The sequence below is a fragment of the Numenius arquata genome, chromosome 19 (genome assembly GCF_964106895.1).
Source record: "Numenius arquata chromosome 19, bNumArq3.hap1.1, whole genome shotgun sequence".
Classification (NCBI taxonomy): Eukaryota; Metazoa; Chordata; class Aves; order Charadriiformes; family Scolopacidae; genus Numenius; species Numenius arquata.
This window is the reverse complement of record NC_133594.1, coordinates 6719291-6737708: the sequence shown is the minus strand read 5'-3', so window position 1 is coordinate 6737708 and position 18418 is coordinate 6719291. Positions and strand designations below refer to the sequence as shown.

Sequence of the window (18418 nt, the reverse complement as noted above, 5' to 3'; positions counted from 1 at the left end):
ACCGCGACACCCTCACCTGGGTGCATGGCCATCATCAGACCTGATGGCCCAAACCTGTGGGCCTGTGGGTTCAGGTCCTTGGGGCCGGCATCCCCTGCCCCTCCAGCTAGCATCATGGAGTAGGACTGAAATGGCTTTTTGGGAACAGCCTCCACCTGCACTATATGCAGAGAGGCCACATCCTGCTCTTGCTGACCAAGGGACCTGATGCTGGGGCAGGATTGCACCTTCAGATGCTGGACGTTGACCCTCCGGCATTGCCACATCCAGGCAATCTCCCTTCTATGGTCCAAGGCCACGCAGGGAGGTGCCCAACGCCCCGGGAAGTCAGGGCTGCTGCTGGGGCAGCCCGCTCCTGCACACCGAAAGAAGCTGCTTTCTGCAGGCAGGGCTGACATTTATCCATGAAACTCCTTTATTTGGAAGAAAACCATAAATAAATAAGTGTGCACAGAAACCAAGTGGGTTAAAAAAAAAAAAAAATGAACACAAGGCTATTTCAATTTAATACATGGTTAATGCTGGGGTGCCCTGCACCCTCTCCAGCCCAGGGCACCCCACCAGGGCCCTCACTGGCCGCTGTCACCTGGCTCATCCCCCACTGTCTGGGGGCTGATCACGGCCAAGGCCATTCAGAGCTGTGTTTGCTCTGGGGCCACCGGTCTGAGGTGCAGGGTTGCAACAAAACCTGATTGCAAGAGGCTGGTGGGACATCTTGTCACCCCCTCAAGGGCCCTGCTGAGTCAGGGACTGGCCCTGGGTGACAGCAGTGGGGGCAGGGGCTGCTGGGGGGCAGAGGCAAGCAAAGGGGGCGTCCAGAGGGGGAGAAGAAAGGTGCAAGCTCAGCTCTCCCTGAGCCTCGTGCCTGCATAGGTGGCGAGGGACAGGAGAAGTGACCTTGTGTCTTCTCCTGTCCCTCGGCGGTGTCAGTAGGGGTAGGGAGAGACAGAGATGAGGAGGAGGAAGATGCTGGGTGCCCGCTGCCCACCTGGGGCCAGCGCCTGCACCTTAAGGCGGTGGGTACCGGGGTCCCGCAGCGGGTGCAGGGTGGAAACGATGCCCCGGCCCTGCTCAGTGCGGAGGGTGAAGGGGCTGCCGGGCTCCCGCTCCATCAGCGTGAAGACGGGGCGATGGCGGAGGGCAGCGCCCGGGGCGAGGTGCACCACATCCCGGCCGGCGGCGATGCCAAGGGGCAGGGTGAGCAGCTGGTACTGCAGCGTGGGGGGGCCAGCTGAGCCACAGTCTGGGGTGCAGCGACCAACACACAGCCTGCACAAGAGCCAGGGGGGACATGGGATGTCTAGAGTGGCAGGTCACCTGGGTCCACGGTGGGACAGGCACCCCCAGCCCCACAGCACAACTCACCCAGGGCTGGAGCCTCTCCGGTACCCAGCCGGGCACGGCACATGCACACACTGGGCACTTCCACGGGTGTTGAAGCACATCTGGCTCGAGCCACACTGGATCGTGCCCTCCATGCACTCATCTATGTCTGCAGGCAGAGAGGGCACAGGTCTGAGGGGGTGGATTCAAATCACCACTTCCCACACCCCTGCCCAGGGGTCTCAGACACGGGCAGCAAAATGAAAGCACCCAGGCTTGGCAGGGTGCTGATCCTGGGAACAATCCTCCCCTGGAAGGAAAGAGACTTGCAGCCCCACAGAGATGACCCCCAGGGCACCGTGGGAACTGGATCCAGACCCCGAGGGACACAGGCATGCCCGCACTGACCGTGGCAGGTCTTCCCGTTGGGCAGGAGCCGGTAGCCGGGGGGGCAGACACAGCGGTAGGTGCCCGGGCTGTTTCTGCACTCGTGCTGGCACAGGTTCAGCATCTGGCACTCGTCAAGGTCTGTGGAGTGAGAGGGGTGAAGGCAAGCAGGGAAGCGTTGGTCCCCTCCAGTGCCCACTGCCGTGGGGAAGCCTAGCTCTCGCCTCCCCGGCACAGCCAAGCCCAGGGAGAACCTGACCCAGCAAATGGGGCTGCAAATAAGATAGATGACAGGGCAGCACCGGGAGCAGGAGCTGCCTTTTGGGCACAAAGTGGCCTCAAAAACTCCCTGCAAAGCCCTTCTCTGATGCCCACTCACCGCTGCAGGTGCCATTCCTCTTGATGAAGCCCGTGGGGCAGGGGGGGCCCCGGTCACCCAGTCCTGTAGCCTTTGCCACCCGGCGGAGGGCAAGCCGAGTGTAAAAGGATGGTCCACGTGGGCTGCTCAGCCCCAGCCAGCGCAGAATGGTGTCCTGGGGGGTGCTGCCTGTTGTGGCACCTCCATCCGCCCCTGCTGTGCCACACTCTCCGCCTGGCAGCAGGGTCCTGCCGGGGGGGCACAGGCACTCGTAGGAGCCCCGCAGGTTGCGGCACTCAAAGGCACAGGGTGGAGGAAACTGCAGGCACTCGTTTATGTCTGGTGGAGGAAAGAGATGAGGGGTTGCAGCTGGATGGGGAAACTGAGGCTAGAGCAGGGCAGGGGAGCCACCATGGCCCTGCACCCAAGGACGTATCCCCCGAGACCCCAGCTGGTACCCAGGCATGGCCAGCCAGCAGCCAGCGAGCGGTAGCCAGGAGGGCAGGCGCAGCGGTAGGTCCCTGGGGTGTTCTGGCAGAGCTGGTTGTAGCGGCAGGCATGGGACCCGTCAGCACATTCGTCGATATCTAGGGAAAAGAAAGTGGATGGGATTGGGAGGGACATGGAGGTGGCACCGTGCAGCAGGTACCCCTTGCCATCGTCATGCCCCCCTCAAGAAGGGTCCGTACCAATGCAGTGCAGCTGCCCGGGGCTCAGGATGAATCCTGGTGGGCACTGGTCTCCCTCAGCCCCTGGGAAACAAGCAGAGAAGATGAGAAGGTACGTGTCACTGCAGGGCCATGGCCTTTGCACCCTCAGCTACCCAGGACTGAAAAGGGATCCCAGCGTCTCCATCCCCATCCCTGGGAGTCCCCTCGTTACCCTCATCAAGTGAGGCACGGAGCTGGAAGTGGAGCTCCTGTGAATCAGGGTCATACGAGGCTTTGACAGCACTGGCTCGGACATGCTGCACCTGGGGGGGCTGCGGGCCCTCGGGGGGGTCGTACACAATTGTGTGATTGCAGCGGGCATGGATGATGTGCCCATCCCGCAGGAAGCTCTGCACCGAGCCCCCCGAGAACTGCCCCACACCCGTCTGCACGTAGCGCTCGCTGAAGTCCTGGGGAAAGGCAGAGAGGGGGGGTCAGGCCGTAGACACCCCCAGGCTCCCAGCATGGGAGTATTGTCCCCGCAGGGAGGACGGGCAGCGCTGGCACCTGCAGCAGCACCGTGGCCTCACTGATGCTCTCCGGCACGGAGCCGCTGATCACGCTGTCCAGGAGCAGGGAGCCAGCAGCATCCGTGCCCCGTGCCAGGTGGGTGACCTGCAGGAGCTCCCCTGCCGGGGGCGGGGGGGGAGCAGTGAGCAGCAGCCCATGGCACCCCCAAACGCAGCTCCATCTCCGGCTGTGAAGCTCAGCACAGCAATGGTTGAGTCCCCGGGGACGGTGCATGGGGGAGATGGAGGCTGAGGCCGTCAGGACCAGCCTCTGCAGCCCCTGACACTCCTGGGGCCACAACATCCCTCACCTGTGGCAAACTCCAGCTGCGAGTCCTGCCGGAAGGTGCCCCGGCTGAGCAGGAACCCGCTACGGGCCCCCCCACCGGTGTGTGCCAAGGACCAGTAAACGGGGGCAATGACGGTGACCAGCACCCGCATCAGCGGCCCTGGGGGGTGGGAGAGAGAGGGTGTCACCCAGAGCCAGCATCCTCCTAAGGGGGCACCCAGCCCTCCCCAACCCCCCCATGGGGCACAGCACAAACAGGGGGTGCTGCTTTTCGGGGAAAAAAAAATCCCCCAAGATTATCACCTGACCTTCCATGCTCCCCAAGGGGAGGACAGGGGTGACCACCTACCTACAGCGGGTGGGATGTTGCTGATGCTGCTCTGGACCACGGTGGTGCCAGAGTGTGGGTCGTCCAGCACGCTGGCATCAAGGGTGGCAACGCTGAGCTCATGGGCATTAATGACACCAACCAGGCTGCCCCGTACCCGGTGTGGCTCTCCTGGGGCAAAAGGGACAGGCGCGGCAGTGTTGGGGCTGCTCTCCCGTGAGAAAGCAGGGCAGTTTCCCATCTCCCCTCTCAATAATTTGTGCGTCAAGAAAATCCAATTTTCTGGAGGTGAAGGCGGCCAGAGCAAGGTGGACAGTGTCCCTGACTGGCTGCAAGTGCAGCCCCCAAAGACCCCGTGGGTCCAGGCAGCTCGGTGGCACATTGATGGGGGACGCTGTGAGTGTGACCCCATGCCTTGTGTACACCGATGTGCACCAACACCCCCCCAAACACCGCTCTGTATCAATCCCCATGGCCCTGGCTCCAACCCCAAGCTTTTATTTGCTTCTCCTCCGGCGTTCCTGGCAGCAGAACACCAGCAGCCGTGCAGAGGGCACGCAGGGCACCCGGCGCTTCCTCCGTGCTGCCAGCCAGCTCAGCCCTCTGCTCCCCGGGGGGCAGCGGCGGAGGATATGCCTGTGCGTTTGGCAGAGCCCCTGGGAAACGGGAATTCAATCACGGGCAGCAAATGCAGGAAGGAGGGGCAGGGGGGGAGCGGGGGCACGGGCTGGCATGCAGCAGCTGCTGGGGCAAGGGTTCATCTGGGCTCAGACCTTCAGATGAGCAGCGGAAGAGACAGGAGGGTAAACCAGGGTATGAACCAAGGGGTTTAGAGTAAGCAAAAAAAAGGCGATGTCCCTCCAAACCACCGTGTAGGAGATTTTACTTCAGGGTGTAACAGCGCTGGGGGGCAGCCCCAGCCCCCTGAGCCAGGCAGAAGCCCCCAGGCAGCACCCACCTTGGACGGCCAGGGAGGCGTGGGCGATGGCGGACCCCAGGGCGTTGCGAGCGAAGCAGGAGTAGGTGCTGGCATCACGGTGGCTGACGGCGGGCAGGAGCAACGTGGCATTGGGCAGGACACGGGCACGGGGACCCTCAGGCAGGGGTTGCCCATCCCGCTGCCACTCCACGGAGGGGGTGGGCTCCCCCGACACGGTGCAGTGCAGCAGCACCCGCTGCCCGACGTGCACCGCCACCGCTCGCGGTGTCACTGTCACCGCCGGGGCACCTGGGCAGGGAGAGGGATGTGGGCAGTGCCGCCGCATCCCAACAGTGCTGGGGCTGTTCCTGAGGGGTAATCCAGGGGGCTGAGGGGTGACATGATTTGCAGTCCCTCAAAAGAAGGGTGCAAAAGGGGGAAACACTCACTCTGCAGGGCCAGGGTGACAACTTTCGCTGCTGTGCCCGCATCATTCTCTGCCACGCAGCGGTAGTGCCCCACATCGGTGCTCTAGCAGGATCAATAGCATTAGCACAGCACTTGGCTTTGCCATGAAAGCTCCTCAAAATGCGCTGGCACCCCCAGGCCCCACTCACCTCCACGGCGCGGATGGCCAGGGAGCCGTTCTGCAGCTGGCGTAGGCGCCCGCTGGCTGCCACCAGCACCCCATCCTTGCTCCAGCGGACAAGGGGTGCGGGGTGGCCCTGGGTGTCACAGTCGAGGAGGGCATCGCCCCCGGGGTGCTCCACCTGGTAGGTGTTGGGGTCCCCCCATATGATGGGTGCCTCTGGGGAAGGGAGAGGGGTGGCAGAGGAGGAAGGCTGGCCGGGCACCCCGTTTTCCCCACCAGCACCTACCTCTGACAGAGACAAATGCAGCGGTCCTGATGGCACCGACGCTGTTCTCGGCACGGCAGACGTAGGTCCCACTGTCATCACGGGTGGCTGTCTCCCGCCGCAGGGTGCTCCAGCCGTTCTGCTCCGACACACCGTCTGTGGGGTGCAAACCCCGCCAAAAAGCACAGACAGGGACCAGCTGGTTATAACCCCACACAGTCAACCATGCCAACACCCCAGGGACCCCGAAAGGTGGTAAAAGGACAGGGATAGAGCCAGGATCACATCCCCCCCATAAGCTCAGCATCCTCTGCCCGTCTTGCCCATGGTCCCCTGGCCACGCACCGGTGATGAGCTGCCCATTGGCCATCCAGGTGATGCGGGGCTGGGGGCTGCCTGAGGCAGCACACACTAGCTCCAGCCTCTCGCCCCGGCTCAGGGTGACGTCTCCGGGCAGGCGGGTGAAGGTGGGCAGGGTGTGGATGGAGAGAGAGAGCTGGCGGACAGCCCTCCCGGCCGAGTTGACCGCAGTGCAAGAATAGATCCCAGCATCCCCTTCCTACACAGGGAAAGGGGAGGATGAGATGGGGTCAAGCTTGGGTCTGGGGTTCAGATGCAGCTCTGGCTCACTGGCTTATGGCTCTGCTGGCTGTTGTGCACCCAAAAAGTCAAGTCTCAGTCACAGCCACTTTTTCCAGCCCATGTTAACAAACCGCCACTGCCCTGACCCACCAGCCTGTTGCCAAGGACTGTACAGGGCTCTCCCTCTGCCAAAGATTTTTGAAAGCAGCCAGGGGCACATCAGGGTGCAGAACAACCTGGGCTTTCTTTCCTGCAGCAAAAGACACTTGTTTCTCAGCTCCCCAACCTTACAGCTAGCTTGGCTGCCAAAGGGGATGGTGCTCACCTGGACGTCCCGGAGCAGCAGCTCCCCAGAGGGCAGGACGGTGGCCTTCCGCCCACCACCCCGCACCGGGGCTCCCTCCCGGCTCCAGGATACACGGGGCTCAGGGACACCGTGGGCAGCGCAGGGCAGCAACACCTCCAGCCCCTCCAGGACAGCCAGCTCCACTGGGCCGGCTGCGATGACGGGAGGCACTGGATGGGGCAAGAGGACAGGGACTTGCTCACACCTTGACAACCACATTTTACTGTGAGGTGCTGGGGAAGGAGCAGAGCAGAGGAGGGGGCAAAAATTGGAGCCCCTGGACCTGCCTTACCTTGCACGATCAGCCTGGTCCTCCCTGCAGCGGTGCCCGAGGGGTTACGAGCCATGCACAGATAGGTGCCTGCATCCCCCGGGGAGGCTCGAAGGAAATGCAGCTGCCCATTGGGGAGCACCTTCAGCCTGGGCCCTGCAAGGATGGGCAGGAATGAAGGGCAGAATGGGGCAGTGCAGACATGCTGCGGTGTGGATGGATAGTGTGCAGGGACTACTTCCCCTGTAGAAGTGCCCCTTTCTGAAGAGTCCCTGGAGAACAACTCCAGTAGCTGCTGCACCCACCTTGGATGGCAGCTGGGAGCCAGGAGGACCCATGCACAGTGCCACCCAGCAACTTGCTGGGAAGTCTACAACCCCCAGGCACCCAAATCCCCCCCCCAGGCAAAGGCTGGCAAGCAGTGCAGGCTCTGCCAGCCCCCAGTGGGCTCCCACTCACCTCCAGCAATGTGGACACCATCCTTCTGCCAGGTGACCTCTGGCCGGGGGACACCGGTTGCCTCGCAGGACAGCACCGTGCTGGTGTTGACCATCACCATCACCATGCCGGGCAGGGGCTTCAAGGCAGGGGGCTCTGCAAGCACCAGGGAAGTGCTGTCCACCAGGGCTCCCCCAAGATGCGCCAAGGCAGAGGGAGTGGGACCCCCGAGAGCAGGATGCCCAGGAGCAGGGGCCCCGGGAGCCATGCATACCATACACCACAAGCTGGAGGTGTTTTCGGGCTGTGCCAGCAGCATTCCTCGCCGTGCAGGTGTAGCGGCCGGCGTGTGCAGGCAGCACCTGCCTGATCTCCAGGGCCCCTGGGAAGAGAGCGGGCAGAGGGGAGGCAGCGGGACAGGTGGCCAGGACCCACCGCCCCACCAGGGCTGGACTGCCCTGTGCCCATACCTGTGGGCAGGAGGCGGTAGCCCCCTCCTCGGCTGCCCAGCTGAGCCCCCTCCTTGCTCCATGACACCCTGGGTGGGGGCATGCCGGAGGTATAGCAGGTGAGGACCGCGGGGGACAGCCGGGTGACAACCACGTCCGTAAGGTCATCGGCAATGGTGGGGGGCACTGGAGAAGTGACGGAGGTGAGCAGGGCTGCATGGGAATGCTGAAGGGGATCCCACCCCCGTGTGTGCGGGCATAGGTATTTCTATTTCCTCCCTTACCCGCCTCCATCTCTAGCCCTCTAGAGGGGACCCAACCCTGTGGGGGGCCGGAGCACACCCACATCACACCTGAGGTGGTGGTGACAGACCCCAGGAAAGCCGTTCTTGGTAAGACCCACAGCCCCCAGGACCTCACCGTGGATGGACACGAGGAAGACCTTGCGTGCCTCTCCGGCGGCGTTGGTGGCAATGCACTCGTACCACCCCTCATCCCCGGGACCGGGGCTGGTGATAAGCAGTGACCCCGAGGTCTGCAAGCTGTGCGGGCCAAGCACACATCGGGGTCAGCCCCCACCCCACAGAGCGAGAGGGGGCAAACCCCACCCTATGGGGGGACTCTTCAGTGGCAGTGCTCTAGGTACCTGTAGGCACCGGGTGGGAGGTGTGGGTTCAGGGGCTGGCCATCCTTCTCCCACTTGATGTGGGGCTCAGGGGATCCCCAGGTATCACAGCCCAGCGTGGCCGGCTGCTGAGCCAGCAGGGTGAGGTTGGAGGGCCCAGGGGCGATGGCGGGAGGGACTGCAGAAAGGCATGGAGGCAATGAGTAGAGGACAGCAGCACATCGTTGCACTGATGAGAGCAGCCCAGCAGCTGTGGGTTGGAGGGACTTGAACCCAGAAGAGATCCGTATGGCTCTTTTCCTTACCCAGGACGTGGAGGTCCAGGCCTCGCCGGTCGGAGCCAGCGGGGCTAGATGCCATGCAGAGGTAATAGCCCGAATCCTGGACCTGAATGGGGTCGATTTGCAGGGAGCCACCTGGGAGGAGCTGCAGCCTGGGGAGGGAGAGCGAGGGAGCCCTGTGAGCTGTAATGCATGGGGACACACAGCTGGGAAGGTGATACGTGACATTACAGCCAGATGTGGCAAGTATCCACTGAGCTGCCATGGAGACAGAGCACATCTCTTTGCGGGTGACAGGGCCATCTCTGCTCCGGGCATACCAAAACACCTATTGATGTGGAGGGTGCCACAATCTGAAAGCCAGCTCTTGGTGCCACCAACCCGCAGAGCCTCATACCTGTTGCTACCGTGAAGGGGCAGGGGTCGGCCATCCTTCCACCATGTCACCCGGGGCACGGGCCACCCCTCCGCCTGGCATGGCAGTACCACCGAGCCGTTCAGCAGTGCCCTCACCTCCTCGGGGCCTGGTTGGATCTCCGGGGCCACTACGGCAGTGCCCAGCCAACACCAGAGAAAATCGGAGACAGGGCTCAGGGGATGGAGAACGTCAGCCCAGACCAGCACCGGAGGCTGGGCATCACTCAACCTCCATTCCCATCACCCCAGCCTTAGGACATCCCATAATATTGCACATCCCTGAACTAACATGGACAGAGCTGGCACTCACTGCCAGCAAAGTCCCATGGCAGGGCATCATCACTCACCATGAACCTCCACCCGGACGCGTAGGCTGGTGTCCCCCAGCACGTTGGTGGCCCTGCAGCTGTACTCGCCGCCGTCGGTCGCCCTTACGGCCTGGATCTGCAGGAAGCGCCCCTCGGCCAGGACCTGCCTGCGGGCATCCTCCTGACAGCCCCAGGGAGTCCCCGTCAGCAGCTCTCCCCACATTGCCCCCACCACCAGCATGACGGGCATGGCGAAGGTTCATCCCACCCCCTGCCTGTGCCCGGTCCCAGTCCCATCACAGGTACCTGCAGCGGGGAGCCCTCCCGGTGCCACTCGATGCGGGGGGGTGGCACGGCATCCTCAGGGCACTCCAGGATGAGCTGCCCCCCTATCACTGCAGTGATGCTCTGGGTCTCTCCAATGCTCGCAATGCTGAGAGGTGCTGTGGGACGCATGACAATGGGTCAGGGGGTGCCACGTGGGTTGGGCACCCTCATACCTTTTCCCGTAAGTAACGCATGGCCTACCAGCTCTGCAGGACCTCACGCTGTGCTCCAGATCCTGCCCAATGGAGGCTTGACAACCCCTACCACTCTTCCCACCCACCCCCCGGTGACCCCAAGGATGGGTGCAGGAGATGCTCTGACTCTCTGGTCCCCCAGATCTCTCTGACCACCCCCCAGCACCCCCTGCTAGCACCCTCCTTGCTGTACTGCTGGGGCCACGCTACCTTGGATGCTGACATGGAAACTCCTGCTATCCTCCCCGGCGGGGCTAGCGGCCAGGCAGGTGTACAAGCCAGCATCAGCCATCTATGCAAAGCCAGGAGAGGGAAAAGTTGAGGCATGAAAAGAAAATAGGGGTGAGGAGAAGACAGAGGAGCCCCTACCTTAGTGCTCTCAATGTGGAAGGTGCTCTCATTCCCCAACACGAGCCAGGGCCCTGCCAGCAGCCGTCCGTCCTTCTCCCAGGTGACGGTGGGCACGGGGACGCCTGTCACCACACACGTCAGCTCTAGCGGGTTGCCCATGACAATGGACATCTCGGTGGGTTGGGACGCAGCCTCTATGCGGGGTGGCTCTGCAAGGCACACGGTGAGGCAGGTGGACTCATCCCCTCGTTGATCCCAAAAAATTGGCTAAGCTGCCCTTCCCAAATCCCCGGGGAAAGACACGCACCCGACACCAGGAGGTGGAAGGCTTTGCTGACCTCCCCCACCTCATTGGCCGCCAGGCAGGAGTACACCCCCGCGTCACCTGGCCCCACAGCCACCAGGCTCAGCCGTGGGCCACCAGAGACATGGTTGCTCTGCCATGCCAGGGGCTTGCCATCCTTCATCCAGGTCACCGCCGGTGCTGGGGACCCAGTGGCTTCACAGGTGAAGGTGACATCAGAGCCCTCAGCCACCATCTGCTCCTCGTTGCTCTCGGTCCTCTCCAGGATAGGGGGCACTGGGGAGGGAGGGGTTCCCTTTAGGGGGGACATGGGAGCAAACTGGGGACGGGTTTGGCAGTGCCCTGGTGTCCTGTAAGCACCCAGAGGCAGCTCAGCCTCCCTGCAGGGTGCTCTGGGACTGCTTTCAAGCTGGTCCTGCCTCGCTCCATCCTCTCCCAGACCACCTCGGTGGCCAAGGACCCTGCTCAGGACCCTGTTTGGAAATGAGGCTGCAAAGCACAACACGTGCCAGCAAAATTGGTGCCTGGGTGCCCTCTGCTCTGCTCTGCCCAACCCCCCTGCTGCCCCGTACCCCGTATCTGCAGGACGAAGCTGCGATCGGCCACCCCTGCCCGGCTGGAGGCGATGCAGGTGTAGAGCCCGGCGTCAGAGACCTGTGCCTGGGAGATCCTACCCCATGGAGCGGAGCATGGGGATGGGGAGGAGACACATCAGCTCTGGGTACCCCACTGCACCTCAAGGTCTCCACGCTGACATGCGGCCACCTCGGGGTGCAGCCATGACCATCCTGGCACGCAAACCCGGGTACCATCCCCTGAGCATCACTCTAGGGTCACTTCTTACCGGAGGACGTGTCCGGCAGAGAGCAGGGTGACACGAGGGGACAGGCGCAGGGGCAGCCCATCCTTCAGCCAGCTCACGTGCAGGGGAGGGGACCCCCGTGCCCGGCACTCCAGTGTCACCGCCGCAGACAGGATGCCACGGACCACCTCTGAGTCATCGGTGCCTCTCTCGATACTGGGGGGCACTGGACAAGGGGATAGAGGGGCTGATGGGACTGCTGGGGGATGGGTGGCCCTGGTGGTGACCCGTGGCCCCCAGCCCTGCTCACCCAGCACGCTTAGTGTCTGCAGCTGTGCGTCTTCGCCCACGCTGTTCCGGGCCAGGCAGGTGTAAGCCCCTGAGTCGGCAGCTTGGAGCCCCTCAAGGAGCAGGGAGCTGCCGTCCAGGGACATCCTGCGTGGGGAGGACGGGACAATGACCTGAGTGTCTGTCCCTAATGAACCCATGGGGCAGAGATGCTCTGCGCTTGGTGGCAACCCAAGATGAAGATTTTGGGGTGTGCTGCAAGGCCAGCACAGGCGCTGGGACCATGCCAGGGTGACAGTGACCATGCCAGGTGTCAGCACCATCCAGGACATGGGGATGATGCTCCTCAGCAAACAGCTGGGATATGCTCATCCCAGCCCAAGCAGGGAGATGAGGAGAAGCAGCAGAGCTCAGCCTTGCACTGATCTTTTGTACATGGGGAAACTGAGGCACAGACAGGGCTGTGCCATCCCTAGCCCATGGGGTGCCCCCCCAGACTCACCGGGCACGTGAAGGGGGCTGTAGCCTCAGGGGCTGCCCATCCTTCAGCCAGGAGATCTGGGGGGTGGGCTGCCCCTCTGCCCGGCACTCCAGCCTCACCCCTCTGCCCTCCAGCACGCTGTGCTCGCTGGGGACCCCCGCACTGGTGATTCGGGGCGCCACTGCCTCAGGAAGAGAAGGAGATTAAGGAAGAGGAGGTGGAGGAAGGCTCTCCTCTGAGGAAGAGCCCCTGGGGACCCCCACACACCCACCCTGGGGAAGCCCTACCTCGCACCAGCACCATGAAGTCCTTACGTGCCGTGGTGGTCGGGCCCCGCGCCAGGCAGGTGTACCAGCCCTGGTGGAAGGGCTGCAGGGGGCTGAGCTGGAGCTGGGCCCCCCCAGACACCAGGCCCCGCTCCGGGCTGCTCTCTGCAAGGAGATGGGGTGAAGGGGGCTGCAGCAGAACCCCTCTGAGCCCTCCCCAGACATGTTGCCACACTCCCTCCTTCCCACCCCCACAACCCAGGTTTGGCAACTTGGTTAAAGCAGAGGTCAGGGCTCTACAGAGGAGGGTGTTTGCACCATGCGTTGCTGGAGCTTTGCGGGAGAAAAGAGCCACTGGTCTGGGGACAATCCCCTGTCCCAGTGAGTAACCCAAGGGCTGGTACCCAGGGAGCTCACCCCCTCATGTCTCCACCACATCCCGTGCCCACATCCCATTGCTGCAGCCTCAGGAATGAATTCGAGGCCTCTTCAAAGCCATGCAGGGAAAACGCCAGCCCCTTCGTGCTCTGCCTCCTCCCCCATGGGGCCCTGCAGTGCTCCCACAGGGGGATTAGAAATGAAGATACTGAGGCAGGACCGTGGTGAGGCTCGGGATGGCAGCCTGGCACACCCCCCCGAGCACATACCCAGCGGGCTCCCGTCCTTCAGCCAGGTGATGGTGGGTGCGGGCACACCAGTGACTTGGCAGGTCAGGATGAGGGGGCTCCCCACATCGGCATCCACTGTCTCCTGCTGTGGCTCCTCAATGCCCGGGGTCCCTGGGGAGGAGGAGCAGGGATGGGGTGTGTGAGCAGGAACACAAGGACCAGGGTTTGCCATCAGCTCCTGGCTGAGCCCTCACCACTCACCATGAACGGTGAGGATGAAGTGCTTCTCGTTCCGGCCGGCCGCATTCAGTGCCACACACATGTATGTGCCCGAGCTGGAAAGCTGCAGGCGAGGGAGCTGCAGCACCCGTGAGTCTGGAAGAAGCAGGGAGCAAGGGGTCAGGGCTGGCTGGAGACAGGACTGAGTCTAGGCCACCATGCCAGCAAGCTGACCCATCCCTCAGCAGCCAGTCAAGCTCCGTGCAGAGGTTTCTGGTCAACAAAATCCCTCTTTGAGATCTAAGGCCTCCCTATGCACAGAAGAGAAGGGTGCTGAGCTCCTGGGGAGCAGCAGCGCAGGGTTTGCAGGATGCAACCTTCATCCTTTCCAGCACGTATCACTCAGCAGTAAGTTGGTAGCATGTGGTTATGGCTGAAAGTCTGAGCGCAAGACCCACATACAGCATCCAGACAAAAAGGTTAGGGGAGTTGAAGCCCACCATCAAGAGCTGGTGACTGTGCCAAGCCCTAGTAGGGGACAGGCTGTCATCCTTGCTCATCCCAACATACCTGGGGTGACGGTCACCTCCTCACCGAGCTGCAGGACTTGGCCATCCTTGTACCAGGTGATCTCCGCAGCAGGGCGAGATTGGACATCACACACCAGCGAGACGCTGCCATTGACGATGCCATCGATGCTCTCGGGGTTTGCGCTCATGATCTGGGGTGCTTCTGCTCCGACACATGCCAAAAGAGAGTGCCAGAGGGGAACTGTCACTGTGGAGGCCAAGCTCTCCCCAGGGCTCCCCAGGAGGAAACAAGCACCGAGCATCTCGCCTTCTTGGAGCATGCTGGCACCTCGACCTCCTCACGCTGGGCAAGCGTGACAAGCACGGGGAGGGGGGGGACAAAGGCAGCCACGTGGCTCAGGAGCCACATGAGACTCCATCCAGCAGAGGAGGAGGAGAAGAAGGAGGAACAGGGTAAATCAGCAACCCAGGGAAGGGTTGCTAGGGGTGACTTACCCTGCACGGCGAGGGCAAAGTGCTTCTCAGCTGACCCAACCGGGTTCTCGGCCACGCACGTGTAGCTGCCAGTGTCACCTGCCTCCACTGCAGCCACCTGCAAAAGGAGACCAGAGCCCTGCTGAGGGCTGCCCTGAGCCAGGGAGCTGCTGGAGCTCCCACGGGAACCTAAGTACCTGGCAAGACCAGGGCAACCTCCTCCCTGGGGAGGGAACAGTGCCCCATCCCCTCCACCTGGTGTCTCCCATGTCACCCTCGGCACAGCCACCCTGTCCGGGGGACACTGACCTGCAGGACCTTGCCACCCTCCAGGAGCTGGTGCCGTGGACTGACAACAATGGGGACATCATTCCAGAGCCAGGACACCACAGGCACTGGGTGCCCGGTGGCTTCACAGTTGAAGCGGACGGTGCCATTGATGGTGGCTGTCACCTCCTCAGCCAGGTCCTCCATGCCACCATGGATGGCTGGAGCACCTGGAAGCAGGCGGTTATGGGTCTGCCACATACCTCCATCCACTCCCCACCCCGGCCCTGTACTCACTCAGCACCTCCAGCAGGTAGTGCAGGCGGTCCCATCCCGCCGCATTGGCCGCCTCACAGGTGTACCTGCCCGCATCCTCCTCCCGCACTGCCCGCAGCTGCAGCACCCGTCCCCCTGTGGCACAGGGCAGGGTTGGGACAGGGAATGGTTCCACAGGGGTCAGAGTGTCCCCTCCAACCTCTCTGTCCGCAGATCCCTAATGCGGCCCCAGTGACACTGCGGGTCCCACGGGTGCTGTGCATGCTGGCAGGAGCATGGGGACAGGGTCCAACATCTCCCATGCTATGGATGCTCTCAACCCACAAAGCTGCTGAAGGAAACCCCCCAAACCCCACACAGAGGGTCCATCCCCATTACCTAGCAGCATCAGCACCCCTGGGCCAGGGGAGAGGGGCTCCCCATCCTTGTACCAGGTGAGCTGGGGGGGTGGGATGGCGTTGGTGTCACAGTAGAGTGCAGTGGGCTGGTCGAGGATGGCCTGCCGGTGTTCCATCACCTCACCATCCTGGTCTTCCTCCCGGTAGAAGATCTCAAGGGCTTCGTTGGGGCTCATCTGCTGCTGGAAGAGGGGTGGCACTGCAGGGACAGGCTGTGGTCAGCTGTGAGGAATGGGGACTTGCACCCCCAGGTGCAACCAGAGCATCTGCCCAGGCCTGACTGGGGCCAAGGAGATGTCTGTTTTCCAGCAGATACAAACCCTCTTCCTGATCACCCTGCTCTGCTCCCATGAGGGACCCCCACTAAGGACCCCTCCTCTTGCTGAGACACCTGCTGCTCCAGGAACTGGCCAGTTGCCCAGGGCTCACCTTGGATATGCACGATGAAGTCCCTGTCATCTTCACCCACGGCATTGGTGGCCACGCAGGTATAGTGCCCTGAATCAGAGACGCTGGCTGGTTTGATCTGAAGGACCTGCCCCTCGCTGAGGATCTGGAGGTGGCCAGTGCTTTCCAGGAGCTGCACAAGGATCCCAGCCCAAGGCAGGGAAGAAATTGGAGGATTACACAGCCAGGAGTGGGACAGAGCCCAGGCAGCCATATAAAGGGTATCTTTCAACTCCATCCACCTGGGAGGGTCCCCAAAACCAGCAGCAGTTGCAGTTAGGACCTCACCTGCTTGTCCTTGTACCACCGGATGGTCGGCTCTGGCACAGCCCAGGTCTCACACTCCAGCATCACTGTGCTGTTGACCCTGGCTTTGACCTCTTTCATGGCAAATTCCCCCAAAGGGTCATCTCTGGCAATCCAAGGAGGAACTAGTGGGGAGAGACGACACAGTTGGGATGAGAGAAGAGCCCCCAAACTCTTAGTCTGCCCTAATCAGTGACAGGCAGCACCTTGGGGTGCTGCTGACACCCTCAGACAGACCCCTTCACCCTCCCCAGCGTAGACCAGAGGCTTTTTGGGGCCATGTGCTGATACTTTTATGACTGAGCACCAGTTGTGAAAGGTGCAGCTGCCCAGGGTGAAGGTACAGGGAGGGAAGGGCCACTGGCCCGGTTACAGTGGAGGGGTTGCTGCAGGAATTAGGAAGGACATGGAGAGCTCCCGCACCCAGGACCTTCACGGAGTAGTTCTTCATGGCCTCCCCGGCTTCATTGGCCACGATGCAGCTATATGTGCCTGTGTCCTCTTCTTGGGCGTTCAGGATCTGCAGCTCATGGCCACCTGGGCAAAGGGGATCTCCTCAGAAGGTTGCCTCTCAGCCACAGCTCTCTATCCCCATGCAGCACAAGAAGACATCTTAAGGGACCTGCTCATCACCTGCAAACCTGACTTGAGAGGGTTTAGTGCTCTCCAAGAGCCCAGTTTCCAGGCTGGAAAAACCAGTGCTGTCTCACTGATGCTGCCAAGGAGGCTCTAGCTATTATCAGATGATGTAGCACATGGAAGACCAGCATCCAGCTGATGGCCTGAGCCCTTAGGGTCCTGCAGGATGATGACTTCTCACCATCCCACTGCTCTACACTACATCTAGACCCAGAAAAGGCATCACTCCCACTCCCCAGGGCATAGAGCAAGGGGCCACACCACAGTCATGCGGAGCCTGAGGACACCGGCACAGTACCAGGAAGCAGTTGGATGTTTCTAGACACTTTGAGGGGAACCTCATCCTTGAGCCAGGTGATGTTGGGAGATGAGTATGGCAGAGCCTCGCAGACCAGGGAGATGGGGTTGTTGATGATCACTGTGACTTCTTCTGCAGCGGCATCTCCAGCAAATGTAGGACTCGCTGCAGAGATGTGTTTGCATGGCAGATGAGCATTAGCACCCACTTAGGATTAGTGCTTCCACCCACCAGAGAGCATGACCCAAGTTCAGGGAGTTGAACTTGACCACAGCATGTGAAATGCACAGCACGTGAAACGCACAGCACAAGCCCAGTTTCAGTCTCTGCCCTCCAAAAGCACAGGAGACAGAGAAGACATTCGCTGCCTTCCCACGAGCCATCATCACAAATAGGTCCCTCACTAGATGGGCCCCTCAAGAGGTCTCATGATGGCTTTGTAGCAGGTCCAGGACATCATACCATGCTGCTGGCTATAGGGTTAAGGGATCCTCACCACCTACCTGGGGCAGGCAACTAAAAAGCCCTCTAAGCCCCTGTTCCCTGCTCACACCCGAGACGCTCCCTCCGTCCAAAGGCATCTCATACCTGAAACATCCAGCAGGTAGTGCTTGGTCTGATTTGCCACAGCACTAGAGGCCACGCAGGAGTAGCGGCCGGCATCGGACAGGGAGGCTTGGGGGATGTGGAGCATGGAGCCATCAGGGGAGATGGAGAAGGTGTTTCCATTAGGCAGAGGGTGGCCATCTTTCAGCCAGGTGATCTTTGGTTGGGGGTTGCCTGTGCGGGGTGGAAAGCAAGTTTTGGCCTTCATGCAAGTTTTTCCATGTGTGAACACAGCCTGACTGGGGTCACTGCGCCAGAACTTTTCTGGGAAGCAGGGACATCAACCCAAATCCAAACTTATCATGATCTGGATCAGATTTTTAGAGGCTGCTAGATGAGCCAGCAAGAAGAAAGAAAACTGTCCTGAGTAGGAGGTGATTGATTATTCCCATCACTAAAGAAGAAACCAGATTAGAGGAATTTTAGCTCCATTTGGAAAAGATTGGAGGTTACGTCGTGGAACAAGCTCCCCGCGTGGGTCCAGCACTTTCCGGACAGCCCAACTGCAAAGCCAGGAACTGTCCCAAAAAACCTCTTAAGCCGATTTCAGCTGTTTTCATGTCATTGACTGGCGCCGTCCATGTGCTCCACACCCCAAAGGGAGACTCAGGTCCCTGAGCCCCACCTCCCACGTGCTCGCACCAGCTCCACTCCCTGCGAGGTGCTCACCTGCAGCCAGGCAGGACCAGGTAACAGGGTGACCCTCAGGAACCTTGGTGGTCTCTTCTTCATCCGCATTCTCGATGTGGGGAGGAACTAGGAACACAAGCCACCAGGGAACTCAGCAGCTGACCAGCTTCACTGAGCCTCCAAACTCAGGTGCTAAGGCGCAAAGGACTCCAGCACTGCAGCTCCCACCATGCCCAGTCCTAACTCGTGACTGTCCCAGCAAGGGTGAAGTTCTGAAATCCCACCAGGAATCCTGCAGCAGACAGAGAAC

At 61.5% G+C, this 18418-nt stretch overlaps 1 protein-coding gene across 1 annotated transcript in view; it reads right to left on the bottom strand.

The window, feature by feature from the left end:
* Positions 1-393: 393 nt before the first annotated feature.
* HMCN2 (hemicentin 2) overlaps positions 394-18418 on the bottom strand; it is a 37020-nt gene continuing 18995 nt past the window's right edge. Inside the window, exons 33-79 of the mRNA XM_074161065.1 lie at positions 18148-18234; positions 17461-17652; positions 16873-17037; positions 16359-16472; positions 15918-16060; positions 15612-15762; positions 15163-15381; positions 14806-14919; positions 14551-14738; positions 14263-14359; positions 13808-13969; positions 13280-13393; positions 13058-13189; positions 12432-12575; positions 12166-12325; positions 11686-11810; positions 11418-11601; positions 11146-11243; positions 10577-10849; positions 10288-10478; positions 10129-10210; positions 9704-9840; positions 9437-9578; positions 9070-9217; positions 8697-8824; positions 8413-8569; positions 8187-8308; positions 7788-7952; positions 7592-7699; positions 7339-7473; positions 6901-7035; positions 6588-6778; positions 6026-6239; positions 5702-5836; positions 5441-5631; positions 5273-5354; positions 4863-5132; positions 3926-4075; positions 3599-3736; positions 3286-3407; positions 2951-3188; positions 2758-2820; positions 2527-2655; positions 2090-2407; positions 1732-1851; positions 1366-1492; positions 394-1269 (exon numbers count right to left, since the gene is read on the bottom strand). Of these exons, the coding sequence (XP_074017166.1) occupies positions 927-1269; positions 1366-1492; positions 1732-1851; positions 2090-2407; positions 2527-2655; positions 2758-2820; positions 2951-3188; positions 3286-3407; positions 3599-3736; positions 3926-4075; positions 4863-5132; positions 5273-5354; positions 5441-5631; positions 5702-5836; positions 6026-6239; positions 6588-6778; positions 6901-7035; positions 7339-7473; positions 7592-7699; positions 7788-7952; positions 8187-8308; positions 8413-8569; positions 8697-8824; positions 9070-9217; positions 9437-9578; positions 9704-9840; positions 10129-10210; positions 10288-10478; positions 10577-10849; positions 11146-11243; positions 11418-11601; positions 11686-11810; positions 12166-12325; positions 12432-12575; positions 13058-13189; positions 13280-13393; positions 13808-13969; positions 14263-14359; positions 14551-14738; positions 14806-14919; positions 15163-15381; positions 15612-15762; positions 15918-16060; positions 16359-16472; positions 16873-17037; positions 17461-17652; positions 18148-18234 (7343 nt within the window). The 3' untranslated portion in view covers positions 394-926. The remainder of the gene's footprint in view (positions 1270-1365; positions 1493-1731; positions 1852-2089; positions 2408-2526; positions 2656-2757; positions 2821-2950; positions 3189-3285; positions 3408-3598; positions 3737-3925; positions 4076-4862; positions 5133-5272; positions 5355-5440; positions 5632-5701; positions 5837-6025; positions 6240-6587; positions 6779-6900; positions 7036-7338; positions 7474-7591; positions 7700-7787; positions 7953-8186; positions 8309-8412; positions 8570-8696; positions 8825-9069; positions 9218-9436; positions 9579-9703; positions 9841-10128; positions 10211-10287; positions 10479-10576; positions 10850-11145; positions 11244-11417; positions 11602-11685; positions 11811-12165; positions 12326-12431; positions 12576-13057; positions 13190-13279; positions 13394-13807; positions 13970-14262; positions 14360-14550; positions 14739-14805; positions 14920-15162; positions 15382-15611; positions 15763-15917; positions 16061-16358; positions 16473-16872; positions 17038-17460; positions 17653-18147; positions 18235-18418) is intronic.